Here is a 20335-nt window from a genome sequence, read left to right as displayed (position 1 = left end):
GAAATCCAGACGCTCTCATACATTCACACATCATATTTAAAGCTCTACTACGCAACTTTTTATGAGCACCCGGCCAAATTCCCAATACACCCCTTTACCCTACCACCTAGTTTTGGCCTTCTGTTTTGCGGGTTCACGCCTAGCTGTAGGGTGTCCTGATTCTTGTTGGGGTCGAGCCAAGTGTTAGCGTCGTCCATATGGAGGTTTTTCAGAGGCTCACTTTGAACTGAGGGATATGAGAATCCGGTCATTTAAATGTGTTCTGCACCTTTTCTTGGAAACAATCACTACTAGTCTGCTGATGTCTTGGTTGCTAGCTAACATGGCGTTATTGCTGATGTGTGCATGACAGCCTCTCATTCTGAAGTATTATCAGTGTTGCGTTCCTCCCCTTCAATGGCGTATGCTGCTGAAATTTAACTAAAGTCCAGCTGCGGAGTTGTTGCACTTGGTTCCACTCCTCTAATACCAGAGCCGACCGGCAATTGAGCAGCGCTGGTTGCTAACGTGAGCCTCTAAATCACTGCTAGTTGCCTGGGTTTTTTTATTCGATGAAGTTGTGAACAAATTGCAGCATCCATGCTTTCCCATCTACATTGTGATAAGGGTTGCCATGGTAACGCAAGAGAAAACACCATGGCTGAGGAAGCCATATTGGGAGAGATCTCAGCCCCCGACCCTTGCTACCTGTCGTCTGAGGGGCGAGGCTGACGGCTAAAATGAAGGGTTGGGGTGAAAACTGGAAATGGGATTGAGCCCGAGAACAAACAGAGAGGAGCTCTTGATATGGGGAATAGCTGTTTGCTAAAGCTACCACCAATTTTTAATGTACTTTTAGGATGTGTTTGTAAAAATCAGAGCAAAATGGACATGATTTGGAGTTACGGTGAGGTGAGATAGTCCAAATTTGCCACTAAAACACAGTTACATATTGGCCCTTTAATGTTCTGGACATGAGATAGAGACATAAAGCCCCCCGCCCCTCCTGTCTGTGCCATCACTACTTTGAGTAATTCCTGGAAACGCCTTTGGCTCCAGCCCCGCTCACCCACTCCTCGTCCTCTCTCTGGGCCCTAAATTGGCTTGAAATTCAAATCCGTTTCCACGGATACCACCCCCTCAAGCTGGAAATGGCGAAACAAAGCCAGGCGCAGGGCAAAGGGGAACACACCCCCCCTCACCCCTCCTCTCATGATGCTCGCAACACACGCGTCCACGCACACACACACACACACACACACACACACAGCCGACCAAACAGATGCCGTGGGGGGAGCACGGAGTGAGTCTGTAGTGCCATAAAAACAGCAGCATATGCCAGGCCTCTCGCCCCGTGTGCATGACACACAGAGTGCACAGACCTCCTCCCATAAAAAAAAAAAAAAAAACATACACTCGAGCACTTACAGGCTCCCCAACTGCCTGCCTCCCCTTAAGGGTTAAGAGCAATATTTCAATGCCCGGTTCGGTACTACCCACTCTCGCAGACAAAACTAAGAGGGAGAGGGCCTGGCACCAGAGGGGAGGGGAAACCAGATGGGAGCTGGTGGATCTGGATCCACATAAATAAATAAAAAATAAAAAAGAGGAAGAAAAGTTGACTTGTCAGAGCAATCTGGTCTAGTCGTTAAGATTTGTCCCAGTGTGTCAGAAAATCCACTAAAAACGTGTCATCCGCATTATCAAAGCTCTCCTGCCTCCAGTTAACAGAAATCCTGCGACAGTCAACACCCCCTAATCAGCAGCAATCAACACTCGGCAGAGGATCTGGACGGCTTTTCCCTCGCACACATCCTGTTAGCCTGTTGACCTAGGCATCCTCATCTAAAGGCTTGCGTTGTTGAAAAAAAAAAAAAACAGTTTGGAAAAGGATGCTTCCGGCCTGCCTCGAGAAAAACACACGTTATCATAATGATTAATCATGCAGTTAAAGACCCCCCCCCATGCAAGACTGATAGTTCTTAAGAATTTCTTCCCACCATCATGATGCTCACACCTACAGGCAGACTCACACCCTCGTTCACACCCGCACCGTGGCCGCAAACACATGCTAGGGCTCTGCTCTTTGGCCTCTGGGGTCTCCATAGCATGGCCAGGCAATTTTCATTGTGTTATAATCACAGCATCCTGTTTGTGACCCTGTGACATCAGTTCCTGCTTCCTCCCTGATTAAAAAATGCAGAACATGCCGGCGCGGGCCAACGGGGTTTCTCACGCATCGCACTCGCTTGCTCGCACAGATGACTTCGGGGTTCTCAGGAAACAACTTCAAAACAGGCGAGACGACGGCAACAAACACGCCAATCAGCACTATTTATCTTGAGGAAAGGAAGAGATGGGGAAATCTGTGATATTGATCTCATGAATGGACAATCAGGAGGCAGATTTGTAAGTCAAATCTGAGTCTCTCTTCACAAGGAGCTCGGAAGCCCCTCTGCTTTCTTTTCACTGTAAGCCTCGTTCGGCTCATGACTGTGCACGTCTGCGTACATGCACACGCGGGCAGATTGCACTCATACATCACGACGCTGTCACTCACCGCTCTGCAACCTTGCCCCTTCCTGCACTTGTAGTCGTCTCATTAATTAACACTAGGTGTCAGTAAGAAACCCACACGCAGGAAATAAGTGGTCAGTGCATGCCAAAATAAAACCCCGGGTGCACTCAAGTTGGTGACTGAAACAAATTCAACTGGAAATATTAAAGGGGCACCGTGTGGTTTTGGAGAAGGATTTTAATATTTACAATATCAAGAAAGTCAGAAATACTCGTTATTTCCATAAGTGAATGAATAAGCTATTCTCAGAGGAAAATAAATTCCCCAAAACACTGTTTGAAGCTAGAAAGGTGGCAGGGTCCACCACATATAAACAAAACAAAACAGCGTGAAATTGTGTTGTCCTTTAAGGCCAGTTTGTTTAGTCAGTTCATTCAGTCGTGAAAACAAAGACAGTCTGTTTATCTGGTTTGTTGAGGCATGAACAAAATCAGTCAGTGGAGATCTTTCTCTTCTCCTTCCCCAAAACTACGTAGTGCACCTTTAAATAAATGATGCATCCAGCAAATCATAGAAAACTCTGTGTTGAGGATCCTTTGTCAAACTAACCCAACCGGAAGCTCCCGACCTGCTAGAGAATGTTTACAACATACTAGAAAAACAGGCTCCATAGCCGCAGGAACAACATACCAGATATATGCAGCCAAACGTGTTCATGCACATTTGTTTCATATCTGTGAGCTGGAAAAACAAGCAGGAACATGGAGATATGAGGGGAAAGTTCACCTGAGATGCTGCATAAGTTTACATTTTTGAAAGGTGACTTATTTTAAATGTATATGCTGGACAGCGAAGGTAAACACTCAGGTGAATAGTTGATCAATCAGCAGGTCGAAACATCCAATCACAGCAGTACGTTAGATTACAGGCGGTGCTGTCGGGGTGGCTTAGCAGCAGAGACTCGACGGCCAGGAAAGGCCACGGCATAATGGGATGGAAGCTTGTGCATGACACAGGGTTGCTCAAAGGCCTGGATTGTGCGGTGCTTTAGATTGATGAAGAGCTGATACAGTTGTCTGGCCTTGTATCAAGGCAGATAATGCCAGCTATTTATAGATAATCTATCTATTGAGCACAGATGAGCCTCTGCTATTACGCTGTATCAGATCCAGCAGGCGCGGTAGGCATCTTTGCACATCGGATCAGGTCTTCCCTGTTCCTGATCACAGTTCTCTTTTGACGTGTCTCGGCTTTGCGCGGTGCTTTAGCAGTTTTGATTCACAGTATTCTTTAACTTACTTTTGCAATATTTATTTTTAGGAGATTTCAGTTTAACAGGAGTGTGTATGGGCTGTCTGCACACAGCTTGGGGTGGTTATGAAACTCAGAAAAAACACCCAGCCTGCTTAAAAGCCTGCATCTGGCTACCAAAGCAAAATGTTTGTTAAGTCTACAAAAAGGCCGTATGTGTGTGTTTACAAAGTTCGCATGAATCTGCAAGAGTAGGATTTTCTACTGATAACCCAGCGCTGCACCAGCCAATCACATGCAGCAGGTCAAAATGACCGTGTCCTGCTGGAAATGTCAACTAAAAACAAACTGTACCCTCATCCCTTCAACAGCTCTTCTTCCTGTGGTTCCAGAGGGACTAAAATGAACGTGGTGGTGGCGGACGGGATGCTCAGCTGTCAGCGACCTTTGTCTTGCCTTTGGATCTTTGAGCTGTTGGTCTAGATTACACGCCTCTCCTGCCCCGGCTCATGTAAACACCCATGTAGGGTGCTTATTTACATGTCAGCAGTGATTTCCATTCAAACCGTGATCAGGTCAATGCGTTCAGATTCCCTAGAGGAAGAATAATTTATTTGCTTTGTGTTGTCTTTCACTTCACTAATTATTTCCTTCATTTCCTCTGTGAGATATAAATGGTGAAAGACACTACATGGCCCTATACAGGCCTTATGTAGTCTGATGCAATGTCTTGGTATGTTGCTGTGGCCCTGAAATGCGGTGGCAAGTTGCATCAGCCAGATCAAGTCTGAACCGTATGGAAAGATATTCAGAGAATGACAACACGGGCGACCAATCATGACGCGAGTCAGTTGGAGTGACAGTTCAGCGACCAATCACATTTAAATGTGGCGGTGAGGCTCAAGTAAACTGTGAGCCAATGGCGTTAGCGAATTGGTCTGAAATCCCGCCTTATTCGGCGCACCGAAGTCTCATTGGGTGATATCTCACCGGGGACAACCCTTGCTTGAATATTATTGGTCGAATAGACGAGCAGGGATTCGCCCACCTGCCCCGGACTGTATAAATACGTGAGCGCCGCTTCGCCATGTTATCGAGGAAACGCTTCAAATCACCGTCGCCGCTCGGCCCGAGAGAAGATTCACCGAAAGGTGTTTAAAAACACCGACATCAAACCTCGATCTCTCCGTTCATATTTTAGTCGTTAGTAACGTAACGGGCCGGCGAAGCAGCTGGCCGAGGCTGTTTTTATTTATATTTTCGAATTGATTTGAAGGCCTAACGGCTGCCATGGATTTTTAAGGCATAATGCGGCACCTCTAATGCAATGGCAATGCATAGTGCAAGGCAAAACAAGACGCGAAACTCCATCTTCGCCCCTGCCAAGCAGTCGGGCTCGAATACCGTCCGCGGTATACCTGCGAGCGAGCCGGTACCACTGCTCCTGGACCGGAGGAAGCTAACACTAGCTAGCTAGTCAGTCATCTAAGCTAACGCTATCCAATTGTGAAAGAGTGATCCATCGATTCATCCGAACGTCGTCAACACTACCGATCAAGAACAACGAACCAAATTAAAAAAATGAAGCCTCAAGACATCGTCGCCGGGAAGAGCAGCCTGTGGATCTTCGGGTACGGGTCACTGGTGTGGAAGCCGGACTTCAAGTACAGGAGGAGCAAGGTCGGCTACATTCAAGGCTACAAGAGGCGATTCTGGCACGGAGACAACTTCCATCGCGGGAACGACGAGTTGGTGAGACGCTTTTAACGTTTTTACATGTTTTACCCACATGAGGTTTATTTGCTTGTGTTCGACACTGTGATGCTGTTTTGGCTCTGACCTCTTCAGGCGTTGTCCATGACGTGACCCATTTCTCTTCTTCTCCCCGCAGCCCGGAAGAGTGGTGACGCTGATTGAAGATGATGACGTAAGTGGAAAGCTCCACTTCCTTATTGGTTCAGCCAGTGATGCTGGAGAAAGTGCACCTGAGTTTCCAGATTTACAGAGTCATTAAACGCGTCTTTTTGTTTTTGTTTCCCCCCACACAGGCGAGCACTTGGGGTGTGGCGTTCGAGGTGACGGGCCCTCAAGTCGAGGAGTCCCTGAAGTACCTGAACGTGCGCGAGACGGTCTGCGGCGGCTACGTCACCAAAATGGTGGATTTCTACGCCGAGGGGGAGAGCCAGCCCCCAGTTCAGGCGCTGCTGTACATCGCCACCACCGACAACCCCCTCTACCTGGGGCCGGCCAGCGCCGAGATGATCGGCTGCCAGATCGCCATGAGCAGAGGGAAGACGGGCCACAACCTGGAGTACCTGCTCCGGCTGGCCGAGTTCATGAGGAGGAGCTGCCCACACGTGGAGGACAGTCACCTGTTCTCCATCGAGGCGGCGGCGTTGACCGTGGTGTCACTGATGTTAGCAGCCCAGTAGCTCGTACCCTGAATACACTACACACGCAACAGAGGCTTTCCACCTGTCATGCAGCCCACTTATGTGTTCTCAAGCAATGTAGATCCCCACTACAGCACAGTGAATCCATCGAATGCTGCTTAAGTATTAAAGGGAAGCACGACAGGGGTTTTTGTTTTTTTTTCTGAAGCATGACCTCATGTTACCATTGTAGCGTTGCACCTGGTACGTGTTTTTGTACATTTACTAAATGTATGATCACTGAATTGTTGACTGTAAACATCTGTTAGTTTCTTTTTAATGGCACATGTTTCTTTATTTGCACAGTTCAGATTCCGTCCACACGATTGAATCTGTTGGCCATTTGCTGGGGGGTTGAAGGTGTAGCCTGTTAAAATATCTTGTGGCAGTTTGTCCATCAGGTGTACAAGAAGGAAATAAACAAGATGAAGAAAAAAAGACCTGTGTTTTTTCCCTCCTGTTACTGACTCGACTTTTTCCTGAAGACATTTTAATCATAAGAGAGACAAATCTTAATTGAGTGTTTGTCTGAATAAACAAACTGACCATAGAACAACACAATTTCATACTGTTTTACTTTGTTTATATGTGGCGGACCCTGCCACTGTTCTAGCTTTAAACTCATTTCCTCTGAGCTTGTTTACTCAGTTACAAGGGGAAAAAGTTTGAATTTCTCAAACTACGTAGTGCCCCTTTAATATTAACCTAATTACCTCTCGAATCGAGGCCTGAAAAGGCCAGAAACTAGATGATATGTGTCAGCTTCCACATCTGACAACCATACAAGGCCTGCAGCAGGTCTGAGCTAAAGTTAGCTAGAAAACTCTCCAGAGTAAACACTGGAACGCACATCCGTCCACGCTCCAGGTTCGACTGGGCTGCAGATTCAGCAGCGTTACCCAGAAGCCTCGGTGCTTCTCTGGAAGAGACCCGTGCAGTTTACACACATACGAGCATACGTCGGACACTCCCAAACGTTGGCTGGAGCAGCTTGTACCTTGGACGTGGTTCAAGTCAAGAGTCTATCTAGGTGCAGAGGCTTATATAACCGCTGGCTGCATGGGAACAAGCCCAGACCTGGAAGTCCTGTGTTTACAGTCTGCGCCGCGGTTCATGTCAGAGTGCACCAGGAAGAACATGCTGCCGAGGCGCTCATCGAGATGGAAATCTCAGCAGACCATGTGAAAATATGGTCCGCACCTCAGAGTATTGGTATATATATGTTATGTATTGGTTAAAGGGTCAATTTAACCAAATAACACAGAAAAAGCATCTTTCTCGTGAACTCACGGTGCTGCCGAGCCTCGCAGATAGTCTCAGATTTAAGCGACACGATTTTGGATATCTGCTTTTGCGATTTCCTCCAACCCCAACAACACAATGGAGGGGGTTGGATTTGGTTTGTGCTCCTCAGAACACAAAAAACACGACATCGGGAATCAATATCAACATGTCTTTCCAAAAAACAGTTATAAAGCCCTGGAGTTACTGAGATCTCGCTGTGAAGAAGTTACAATGCAAACTCAGATTATTCTGAGGGACAAGGACACAAAATGGATATTTCGAACACTGGCTGTAACCTGGGGGTGTATTAACAGGACTTTCCACTTTGTAGAGAGCTTTGTGCAGCGTTTTGTAAAGAGAGCGTGTGATTTGGAACCGTGAACCGAACACAAAGTGAACATAATGCGGCTGCGGTTTGCAGGCTCGGTGAAAAGATTTGGAACCATCGAATTTCAGTGACTCTCCAGCTCCGGCTTTAGTGTGCAAACATTTCTTAAGCTCCGTGATTGCGCATGTTTTTTGGGTCGGTGCAAAAAAAAAAAAAAAAAAAAATTCAACATGGCAACGGGAACAGAACATGGACCTGAGCTGCCAAAGAACACAAAATCACGCTTCCAAAAAAGGCCACGGTTGATTCACAGTACCTCGGTGATAGTCTCAACAAAAAAAGTTGTGCAAAAGCTGGACAACCTGGAGTGCGAAACACAAAACCTGGACCCAGGAGCACCGAGGAGGAAACGGTCTGACGTGTGTTGCATGCAGGAGGGCTTCTGTTCAAGGACACGCTGCAGTTGTTAAGGGGGTATTTTCACCTGAAGTATCAGGACAGTAGCCATGTTAGATCGCTGGTCACAGCAGCTACACGAATATCAGGAAATTCAAGGCCTTTAATGTAGAGCCCAGTATTTAAAGAATCAAAACTTTATATTTCCCCTTTTAGCTGTAGTATCCATCTAGTTGTTTTTCTTGTGATATGCTGTATTTTGGAGATATCAGCTGTAAAGATGTCTGTATTCTCTTGAATATATTGGGACTAAGAGGCACTCAGCTTGTGGTGCCGGTGGCGCCAAAAAATGTACATTTGAAAAACTCAACAAAATCATGACGCTGTTACTCAAAATGAGACGTGGTTGGGAGCAGTTACATGACGGAACTATTCTCTCTCTACCGAAGGAGGACTGGATGAGTGCATCTATCAAAGAGAGGCTATGTGAGTAAGCTAACCTTACAGCTCAGCTACGCAGGACGCTATTAACGTTTAAAAGCTTGTCTCACATTAGTGGATGCATCTCTTCTTCTATGCGATGATATGTCGGGTGTAGTTCGCCAGAAAGAAAATAGTTCCTGCATTGAACTGCTCACCACTTCTGTGGATTATCTTCCTGATTTCTGGAAGGAGACGTCGCTGTGGAGTTTTTCACATGTGTGTTTTTGGCACTTTGAACTCCACCAGCTGAGGGTCATCAGACAAAAATATGTTTTTAATTTTGGGGTACTGTGCCTTTAAATTGTGCAGTTCAGGACTCCGAATTAACTTCTTTATATTCTCATATTGTTCACGTTTCCATCCGATGTGAGTGAATGACACTATTTTAGGAGAGAACAGACACAACAGGAATTCAGATTTAGCACTCCTTTATTTTCAGTTGGCTCCTCCTGTTAGTAAAACGGCCGACGCATTTCTTCATATGTACACATGACCTATAAAAATAGACAGGCAAATGAGGGAAAAGCCAGAGGAAATGTCGCTTTCATCATTATGTACAATCAATATAGAACAATGTATTTTTTTTGTTTTAAATCACACTATAGACACAAAACAAACAAAAAAATCTAGAACAGATGTAGTGCTCAACTCAGGACACTGATGCAGACCTTTTTTTTTTTCTTTTTCCCTCCTAAAACATCAATGATATCAAAGAGAACCACAGACTCCTCATCACAAAAAAAAAAAAAACTTGTGAAAAGTAAAAATGGCTTCAGTACAATTTACATTGTTCTACAGGTGAAACATCCCATTGGCAATTATAGTGAATTGCCCCATTTCTAATAACACAACTCAAATAACTTAAATATTAGACAACCAAATAATTAGAAAATAAAAGAAATCCATAAATTTACTGTTAGCAGCATTGCCGTATCAACCGGTACCCCTCATTTTGGAATATCTTTTTTTTTTTTCTTGTAACATCCATTCATTCAATTTCTCATTGGACAAAAAATATATAATCAATTTCTCATTTTTCCTTCTGTACGGGAATATATTTTTACGGACAGGAAATCTTCAAAATGCCGAGACCTGCCGCGTCGGCGCGGGCGCTCACATCGTCGTTACAAAAATAAGAGCTTTAGTAGAAAAGCTGTCAACGTTTTTTGTTTGGTAACCTGTTTCTCGTCGGTAAGGTGTGGGTTTCACATTGAGCTCCGAAATGCAGAATCATCCATCGAAACATATCTACAGAACAATTAAATAACCCTAATGTACACGTATGAGAGTCAATAACATCGACAAAAAAAAAGAAAAAAGGAAGACGTGGCTCAGTGCATCCGACAGAAAACTCCTTCGCCTCCCCTACGACTGGCGATCACGAGGATTTCGAAGCCCTTTTAATCCGCACGCGTCGGTTCACACCTGTGTTGCGATGTCACAACTAGGTAGTGAATCAAAAAAGTTTCCTGTCACGGGTAGAAAAGTACAGTTTGTCTTCTCGGAGAAAGCACTTGGAAAATACTCTCGTCACAATGCAAACAGAACATAATCAAGGCAGATTTTTGCGCACCGACCAGGACACGTAAAACTAAAATGTGGAACAAGTAATGTGGACGCTGGTGGGGGGGGTGGGTGGGTCTGTACCTTCAAATGACTGTGTGTGTGTGTGTGAGTGAAGGGGGTCCTATTAGTTGCTGAGCCAGGCGTAGGGGCATCCATGGGGATCACAGTGAGAGTAGGTCAGTTTTTCTGCATGGGTGTGTGTTCTATATGGAGACAGTTGTGCGTGCATGTGTGTGTGGGCACATTCATGGGTGTACGAGTGCATCATCGAGCCCCGGGACCACCGGGGCCTTTGCCTTTCCTGACGGCGCCGTGGCCGCTGTGGTGGTGGTGGTGGTGGTGGCCTTGGGCCAGCTGTTTGTGGGGGCTCGGGGTGGACGCTCCTCCTTTGGCCTGGGGGGAGGAGCTCCTGCTGGGGTTGAAGGCGGGGCTGGTACCAGACCGGCCCAGGGAAGGCTGCAGGGGGCTGGACGCAGCAAGGCCTGCTGGGAGAAAGGGACGGACAGGAGCACGGTTACTCTCTGATGGAAGCAGCTGTGTGTCCAGATTCAATACTTCATTGAAAGTTTCTGAATGTTTACCTGTTGTGTTGATACTTTATGTATTGTTTCACGGGTAAGTCATGACTCAGGTTACTACGGATGAATCTCAACACTTCCTCGAGATTTTTCACAATAAAATGACTTGAGCCTTCCCCTGAACACAAAGACTTTTAACTTGAAAAAACATCAACAGGTTGATGAGTTTTGTTGACTGTAAGTTGGTAGTTTGAAGACAATATTCACAGCAGCAGAGCAGTGAGTATAACATGACTTATGTTGTATTACTGATAAAATAAGCACTGCAGGAATTTACATATTCACGTACCATATTTACCACATCAGCTGTTACAGTTACTCCACCTCACTCAGTGTTTTAATTTCTCAGACTTTAAATGTTCATGCTGGCCATTAAGTTGTTCTCATCGGTCTGAAATGTTTAAGCCCTCTATTATAAGAAATAACTCTCACAGCACTGTCGTCTGAACGACAGTCTCTAAAAAAGAAGCTGTGAGAATGACGTTTACGCCATGTCAGCAGAAAAGACCACAAACACGCCGCGCATTGTAGTTCTCACAAACACTGTTCCTAAAGTCAGCTAACAAAGCCTTTTCTCTTCAGATGTGTTTGTTTTTTTGTAAAACAAGGCGAGTTTAGCCGGTTTTTAATCATAGTTAGAGGCAAAATTGTGAAATCTTCCCCAAAATGTGCAACAGGAAAAGAAAACTTGCAACCAGGCTGAAGAAAGTCATTCATCCTACCTGACGACAACAGTCACTTGCGACATTGGACTAAGAAATTTGATAACATGTAAATTAAAGGACATTTTACTAGTAGAATTAGACAGTATAAGTGTGCACAATATGAACTAACCTTTAGAAACACTGTAACCATAAGCAGCATACGCTGCTGCTGATGCCGCTGCAGCACCAGCCATCGCTCCCGCCATAGCCGCCGCGCTGCCCGCGGTCGACTTGCGCCCGCGTCCTTTCCCTCCGGACTTTGTCCCGCCTCCTGACCCTTTGGGCCGCCCCCGACTCCGCCCTGACCGGCCTCTGCCTGGACTGATGGTGTCCGAGGCTGAAACACCTGAAACAGAAAGGCAAACATATAAAAAGATTAATCCTCATGAATATGTGATGACTTAATACTGGCAAACATCACTGAAATCAAGTTAGGCGGGAACACACACTGCTGTAACAGAGATGTTCTGTCTGACTTGGCCTTAACCCAGTCATTCATAAAGTTTTACTGTAAAATGAAATGATTATTACGATCATGTTAATCACTACTCATCACTACCATAACTACAGGCTCGAGCAAAAACCGGAATACTGCTCTTATTTTCCGTATGGTGTGCAGAATTAGAGCCAGTGTCTGCCTCACCTCACTGGTTATGAGTCTAATCCTTCCCGGACCTTCTCCCCCCCTGCCCACCCCCGTCTGACTCCCCGATCTCTCCGCTGGGTCTTGCATGTTTCCATCCAGACACTGTGGTTTTCAACCCTTCTCTGTGGGGGGAGATGAGACTATCCTATCACTAACACCCAGGCACAGATGAGATGAAAACCCCTCTCTAAATCCCCCTCTCTTCCCCTCCTTTCAGGTCTTAATCTCACTCTTCCTCCCTTTTCACTCACTTGTCCAAGTTTACCAATTGCTCCCATATTCTAACCTTCGTTCTGTCTTTGAAACCCTCCATTATAACGTCATTCACTGTGTCTGAGGGCACCAACTTTCTCCTGGCTTTTTTTAAGCAGGGGCCATAAATAATCTCTCTGGCAGGAGCCTCTTAGCATGGCAGCAAAAAAAAAAAAAAAAATCCCAAATGGGTTTCAACGAAGCTGCATGTATTTAGGAGGGATTACCTTATTGCGACACATCCAAAGTACAAATATACAATGTCAACTATAGGCTGACTGACGATCTGGATCCCGTAGTACAGAACATACTGAAACACGGCTGCCAAGGCCAAATAAAAGCCTCATAAATCTAATAATCAGCTGCATAATACATAAGAGGCAATGCACTACTTGTCTCGATGCACGTAAGCCTATAAAAACACAAGTCCTGGTAGTGAGGGGAACATAACAAGCTTGATTCCTGTGCGCAGTAATGACCTTCACCTCAGTCGTGCTGCTCTAACAGATAACACAGGTCGCGTTTTATTTGGCACAACTGCAGCGGCGAGGATGACGGGCAGCTACACGGATTACATGTACCGGGATTATCCGAAATTAGGAAACCATCAAATATGAACATTTTGACAGTGTGGGTCAAACTGCTTGGGATGTAAAACAAAGTCCCTTTAGCAGGCAAAATAGTTTTATGTACTAATTACATTTTCAAGATCCTTGATCCTACTTTAGGGCCGAATGAAGGTTTTTCCAAGTCAATATTGATTTGAATATTTTTAGCAGCTAATTGACGTACTCAAATTCAGTGGTAGAGGGCGTGTTCAGATCCGTTAGATAAAAGCAGTTCCTCTCAATTATCATTTATGTCCCACTGCAATTGTGTGGCAGGGTCAGTATCTGCCCTGCCGTCTGTCTGTCTTTTTGAGAGTGTTTACGACAGCAACCAACAAATTCTAAATAATCCATCTTTAAGTTATCATATCAAGGCAAGTGCAAAGTATTTGTAATGAATTTAGAATGTCACAGAGGTCTATCTGGAAATTAAGTAGATTATTAATGGATTATTAGATGAATTGGTAATAAATCATCACAAGTAAAATTATGTATGTCTGTATTTAAATCCTCAAATTAAACAGTAACTACAACTGTCCGACAAATGTAGTTGAGTAAAATGTTCTTTTATGGATAAGAAGTGGAATATTAATCAAAACTTGAGTAACTGATACTTTCCAGCACTGGAAAGTTTGACAACTTCTTTTTTGTAGTGTAAATATTCATGTTTTAGTTTCAGCCAGTACATATTTCTGGAGATTCAGTCCAGCCAGTAACACTTTTTCCATTATTCTTGTATGATCCTGAAATAAGACACTGGCAGCTAAACAGTGCATTGCTCCACTCCCTTAAATATCGAGGTCAAAGGTCAGCTGAAACATATTTGCCCGCTCACCATTCATGTTGTCGGACACTGATCCGGTCACAGAGGAGGGCGAGTTGGTGGCGCGAGACTGCGGCGCGGAGGACACCGGATCGTCCACGATGACCAGCATGTCGCTGCTGCTCTCGTCTGCGTCGGCATCCGGAGGTAACGAGCCGGGCTGGAGCTCGCTGCTCAGGGAGATCTGGCCGTGCACAGGAGCACACACAGACATACACACAGGCTGGGGGTCAGCACCACGGGAAAACAAGGGAACCGGGCCGGTGAAAACAGGAAAACAATAGAGGAACGATGCAAGGAACGACGAGGAGAAGGACGGGAGCGAAGAAGGACAGGAGTAGAGGAAGTATGGAGTATGTAGGATGTAGAGATTAAGAAATAAGGAAAAGTAAGGAATTGAGACAGGATAGACGAAAAAAGAAAGTAACACACGGAAAGAGAGCAATCAATAACCAAAAAAGGAGTGAATATTAAGCTGAGACAGTTTGTGGACTCGTGCCTCTGTAACATAAATCACATTCATAAACAGAGTTTCCTTCCTCCTCCAGCACATTGATAAAACAACACCGACTCCCTTCAGGTTTTCCTCCCAACTCCCTCACCTCACTAAAGGGACTGGGCATGGCCGAGTCCATCTCAACGCTGATGAAGGAGTCGTCTGCAGAGAGGTTGGAGTTGTCGGCTGAGGGTGCGTGAGAGATGACCAGGTTGACCTCCTTTTTCCTCTTGTTCTCCGACTCCTGGTTTTGCTTCTGCAGGATAGAAACCAGATAACAGGGGAGAAGGGGAGGTTAGGTTTCACACATGTCACGTTCATTCCTTGTTGCAGCTAAAATCTCGCATCCTTCAGTCTCCTCTACAAGGCCTCTACAGACGCCTATGTGGAGTGTTCAGTCGCTTATCCTGCCCGTCTGTCCAACATTTGAGTCTAGAGCGAGATAACTCAAGAGGGACGGGCCAGATTGCCGTGAAATCCGGTACGGATACGGTCCCTAGAGGATGACATCCAATGATTGTGGTGAGCCCCCTGACCTCACATCAAACAAATGGTTGGATTTCAATGAGACACATTGACCTTTCTTCTAGCTTACTGTCAAACTCGCCTCTTAGATATAAGAAACATGTTGCACTGTACCTTCTCTGCATACTTCTCCCTCTTTCTCTTGCGTTCTTTCACCTTGCTGCACTCCTCCTGCTGCCTCTTCTCCTCCTGCCTCTGACGCACTACAAGAGGAGAAAACACAACTGATTATTTTCTTTATGTCCCCCCCCCTTCCTCCTTAAAGTTGCGTTAAAGATAACGGAATAAAATCGCAAACGCACATTTCTTCTCCAGCTCATCGTCATCCAGCAGCAGGCTGACCACCTCTTTGGGTTTGAGCGTGTCTGGTTTGAAGTTGCCTCCAGAGATCACAACCCTTTGGATCTTTAAGCACGAGGACAATAAAGCATTAATCAACTCTGTAATTAGATCATACTTGCAGTGTGATTAACGATTAATCTTGAATGTTTCAGACCTCGCTCTTCTCCTTGGCCCGCTGCAGGATCCTCTCCTCGATGGTACCCTGACAGATGAGGCGATAGACGGTGACCTGCTTGGTCTGACCCAACCTGTGAGCTCTGTCCATGGCCTGTTGGTCCACTGTGGGGTTCCAGTCGCTGTCATAAAAGATGACCTGAAGGGAAATCAAAATGATCTTTACCTTTCTATAACAACCCAAAACATCAAGGTCACCCTTTGCACCAGTCGTTATTAACCAGAGGCTTTAATTTCTGCGATGTAAGCACAAACATGGCGCGGACACTCCCTCCTCTGTCATTTCTGAGACAAGGATGTGTTGTCCCATGTGAATTGCCCTTTAACATGACAGATGTCCTGTGTTAACAGTCACTTCAACTCATTGTCGTGAAAGCTAATCCCACTTGAATGGGGCCATAGGAGGACACAAAGGGAGATTATACTGAGAGATGTTTATAAACATAAAGAGAAATCATCATTCATATATGCAACAAAGAGAGATTCCCCCCTTCAGTACACATATATCTATACTGTATAGTCACCATGTCAACATGTTATTTTAGGTAGTCCCAAATGATCTGGACTGTTTCCTGACACAGAAAAACACCTGGCAGAGACCCAACTGGCTTTTTCACTGGTGTTTCTGAATTATCAGTTGCTGTTGAAGCAGGGCCGGGCATTACATTTATATTATATCGTTATCATGATATGTAAGTAAGTGTTTTTCAGTGTATATTTTCAAACAGGGAAGGAAGCCCCGTCTTTGCATTCTGTTAAGAGTCCGTTTTAAAAAAGATGCAACATGTTAGTTTAGTTTTGAAAATTGCCTAAAATGTCATAAATTATTTATGTATCATGCTGCTTTTCCTTGTGCGACTCACAGTGTCAGCAGCCGTCAGGTTAATGCCGAGCCCTCCAGCCCTCGTACTCAGCAGAAAGACGAAGATATCCGTCCTGCACAGGCCAGCGGGGGGAGGAGAGGAAGAGGAGGGGGACAGAAAAAAATTCAAAAGATATCATTTACAGCGGTACAGCAAAAAAATATCAATATGCAGCATAATGGCACAAAATTAAGTTATAATGTAAGTAAAGAACCGGTCTCCAAAAATGTCGAGACAGATGTAAAGCCTGGCAGCAAAACTGGGCATAATTGACAATGACACAGTAGTAAAACTTTAAGAGGAGAGAGGCCAAATGGAACATGTACTTGATATCAAAGGTGGAGTCGTGTTGCCTCAAAATAAACCAAAAACTCTCTAACCTACATCTAAAACCAGAGCAAACCCAGCGCCTCAGTGCTGCACGCTAATGTAAACCAGAGCATGTGGATGAAATATACACAAGTGCACATATATGGACGTATACATGTAAGACTAAACTGTTCACTGATTGCTGCAATATACGAAAAGGGCAGATTTATGGTTAGTTACCGGCCAATAGAGGGGGTGTTTGGTTTCCTGCACGCACTCACACTCATAAACACACAGCATAGATCATATCTATCATGACCCACCGGCTCTGGAAGTCGGCCACCATGTCTCTGCGCTCCGATATCTTGGAGGATCCGTCGAGGCGCATGTAGGTGTGTTTACGGTAAACCATGTACTCCTGGGGAAGACGGGACAGGATGATGATTAAAAAAACTGATGAGATAATTCTGCACGCTGTCTCCAAAAAAAATCAAATATTAGGACATATTTGTAAGTGTGCATTAGTGTTCCTACGTGTGTAAAAATAAATGAATAATGCGATTACTGAGACAGATATTACAATTTTGATATGACATTGCAATTTTTCTTTTTCATTTCCACAAACTTGCAGACCCTCCAAAGCTGAAAATAAAAACTGAAATCTCAATTATTTTTTTTTTTTCTTGAATTTAACATATTCTCAAACATGCAGTGCTATTTAAGTCTCTCTCCAAGGAGCTGACATGCCCTGCAGGTCTACTAGTTAAGTTCCAGGGGGTGAGGAAACACTAATCTTTCATGCGAGACTTTCTGTCCGACAGCAACTTTCGTGTCCAAAATCTCAAAAATCCCACATTTCTTATGCGCATTTGCTGGAGTTGAAACCTCAATCCCAGCCCGGAGAGACTTTGAGAAATGCAGAACTTGATATTCTATCCCCCCCAAATGTCTTCGTGTGTGTGTGTGTGTGTGTGTGTTTGCAAGTGGGCGTCTCGAGTGCAACAGCAGTGATGAGGTGACATGTTGATCTCTCTTTAAGCATTGCCCCCGGACCCCTGACCCCCTCGATCAAACATGTCAGTGCCCCCGACAACTGACGAGGTGGTTACGATTACTGGCACACATCACATCTCACCTCTCACAATCATTACCAATGATAGCAATGATTTGACACTATGTTTTCTGTGACCCCCCCAAACCCCTGTCACGACACTGGTGGGGGCCTCCTGCCCTCCTCTTTCTGTGCGTCTGGCTCTGTTCCCAACAGCCCCATCTGCTCTGAGTGAACACCACATTAGGGACCATTAGCCCGCCGCTCGCCAAACTGCTGCTGACCTTGTTCAGCTGAGGTTTGATAGCGTGCCAGCAGGATGTTGCTCTTGCAGAAAGCCTTACTCAGCCCTCCTAATCTTAATGATTCATCTAAGTCTAAATCATCAGGAATAAAAAGTTCAGAGGAGGATCACCTGAGATCTGTTTTAAGCTCTGTGACTGTAAAGCTTTTTGTGGACCTTCTCCAAGCTACCACACTGAAACATATACCTCAACAGCTGGCGATTTTCTCTCAGATTCTGCTCTAGCCGGTGTTAATCATAAGTGACACTGCTGTATTTCTGCTGCTTTTCACCGAGTTTCTAATGTGTTCCACTGCAAAATGTTATAAATCAGGGCTGCGGGGCTGCCTGGAAAAAATGTTGATCTTGTTCAACGAACAGTCAGCTGGATCATATCAAGTAAAAACAAAAAAATCAGTAAGGTTGTGATATCTGACAAACAAACCTGAGATGATGTATGGGAGGAGAGAGGTATGGGAGGACGGGCATTTGTTTAAAAGCATGATGTAGTTTCCTCTTTCCTGTCTGACATTTCTGGATTTTTTAACGTTAAATCTTCAGAGTTGGCATGTGCATTAAATAAAAAGGCACAGAGTGGCAGCCAGGTTGTTCTCGACTTCCCAAAAGATAATGAGTCCCCACAGTCGAGGGAGAAAAAAATCTTTTTGCATTGTGTGTTTATTGCAGGTCTAAGGTTGGGAACACAGAGCGCACAGTCACAGTCTGTTTCCGACCCAACAACTACAAAAGAACTACTACTTAAAAGAACATGATGTAGTGGCACTTTGAATCCACTCAAGCCAGTAAACTGTAGACTGCCAACACTGTCAGAAAGTTCTTCATTAGGACTGAGATGCACTTCACTTCAGATCAATATGTCATAACCGCAGTAAGTGCCATAATACAACAGGATGAACATTTTCTACCAGCCTGAGACTAGAAGAAGGAAAACTTGTTCAAGTGCTACAATTAAAGGGGCTCTGTGGAACTTCGTCGGGTGTTTGTTTTATGTTAGTGGACTCCCATTTCTAACGTAATGTTAGCTACGGTTGCTCTGTTAGCGGAGCAGAAAGAAGCATCGTATCAAGACTTGAGTCCTTCACGAAGAAATCCAGAGTCCTAAAGCGATTGACAGCTGAAACAGACTGTCCACGGGCTTGTACAGACAACCAAGACAGACGAGCACGGTCTCATTTTCCATGTCATGTTACAATTCGCTCATATACGACCAATGCAACCAACACACTGAAAGTACTTAAAGGAGGACTCCAGCAATTTTAACCATCAAACTCTGTTTACAATTTAAAGCCTGTCGTGGCTCCAGAGGGAGCTCTTAGAGGCTGAGAAACTGCCTCCAGCGATGTCATTTGATTAAGCATCAGTGGGGGTCTTACGACTACAGATTTTCTTTTTCCTGACTCACACTCCTTGAGGCTACATTAGCCGCTACTACGCATAACTCGGAATTAATTGCCTGTGGCGGGCTGTGGCAAATGTAGGCGCACGTGGAATAGTGTTTAATATATCTGTTTGCAGCAGTCCGTCACGAGTCCAACAAAGCTTAAGGGGTGCAAGGCTACACTGGCAGCGTTCTCCTTTGAGTGATTTCATATCACATAAAGCAGAACAGCGTCCCAGTTCAGACTGCTGCATGAACGTGTGCCATGAGAGCCGCCTGGAAAATACTGCAACACCGTCCATCTATCCAGAGCCTCGACTTCAACAACCTCAATAAATAAAACTTCTCTACCCATGATCCCTATCACAGGGCTCTTTATGTGTTGTTACAAGATACATTTTTATTTCATTCTCTTGAATTTACAATCACAGTGGGGCAGAAAAATACAACAGGTAATAAATATTATTCTGAGTGTGTTACCATGCCCGACTTTTATGTTGGTAAGTAATGAATAAGAGGAAGTGACAGGCAAATACACTCAGAGTTCTGTATCTACAATCTGTATTCTTTGATAAAAATCTGCTGCTGATTTTCTGGCTGCAGCACCGGGGAGTAAGCGTGGGCATTCCTGCCAGGCGCTGTAATCTAAGCCGCAGACTCGCTGTACAGTAAAGTGCCTTCTAAGCAGCCGCAGACACACAACTCAGGCAGGAGAGGCAGTGACTTGGCGGTCCGGCTCCGCTATCGGCTGCTGCCAGAGAAAGCCAACAATGTTATTTTTCTGCAGGCCACCCGGATCTCGGCGATCCATCACCCCGACGACGTGATGTCACCAGAAGGACCGGCAGCCGACCGGCGACGAAAACAATGACGCTAATGACAGAGATTAGCGTCGGCCTCTCCTCCACTCTGTCCCTTAGTCACAGTCTCATGTTCAGGAAATCAACTCCATCTGCAGAATTTTTATTTTTTTCTATATGGCCGTGGAAAACTGAAGCCAGACTGGCTGAATGTAAGAATTAATTTGTGGATTTCTGAGCAGAGG

General features: G+C 45.1%; 2 protein-coding genes across 8 annotated transcripts in view; one reads left to right on the top strand and one right to left on the bottom strand.

Moving 5' to 3' along the window:
- The first annotated feature begins 4798 nt into the window (after positions 1–4798).
- chac1 (ChaC, cation transport regulator homolog 1 (E. coli)) lies at positions 4799–6620 on the top strand. The gene is made up of 3 exons (XM_037087364.1): positions 4799–5500; positions 5640–5675; positions 5797–6620. Exons 1-3 carry the CDS (start codon positions 5330–5332, stop codon positions 6178–6180), a joined length of 591 nt encoding a protein of 196 aa, XP_036943259.1. The 5' UTR covers positions 4799–5329; the 3' UTR covers positions 6181–6620.
- Positions 6621–9082: 2462 nt separating this feature from the next.
- ino80 (INO80 complex ATPase subunit) overlaps positions 9083–20335 on the bottom strand; it is a 36675-nt gene continuing 25422 nt past the window's right edge. For 4 of the 7 annotated variants that reach the window (XM_037085558.1, XM_037085559.1, XM_037085556.1 and 1 more), the window contains 10 exons: positions 16881–16975; positions 16249–16321; positions 15366–15524; positions 15172–15274; positions 14984–15072; positions 14451–14600; positions 13861–14032; positions 11650–11865; positions 10819–10933; positions 9083–10719 (listed from right to left, as the gene is read on the bottom strand). In XM_037085558.1, the coding sequence (XP_036941453.1) occupies positions 10362–10719; positions 10819–10933; positions 11650–11865; positions 13861–14032; positions 14451–14600; positions 14984–15072; positions 15172–15274; positions 15366–15524; positions 16249–16321; positions 16881–16975 (1530 nt within the window). In that variant the 3' untranslated portion in view covers positions 9083–10361. Of the gene's footprint in view, positions 10723–10818; positions 10934–11649; positions 11866–13860; positions 14033–14450; positions 14601–14983; positions 15073–15171; positions 15275–15365; positions 15525–16248; positions 16322–16880; positions 16976–20335 lie in introns of all 7 variants that reach the window. The other 3 variants (XM_037085562.1, XM_037085560.1, XM_037085561.1) reach the window with 2 other exon arrangements.

This window comes from Acanthopagrus latus, chromosome 22 (assembly GCF_904848185.1).
Source record: "Acanthopagrus latus isolate v.2019 chromosome 22, fAcaLat1.1, whole genome shotgun sequence".
Taxonomy (NCBI): Eukaryota; Metazoa; Chordata; class Actinopteri; order Spariformes; family Sparidae; genus Acanthopagrus; species Acanthopagrus latus.
This window is presented reverse-complemented; position numbering and strand designations above follow the sequence as displayed.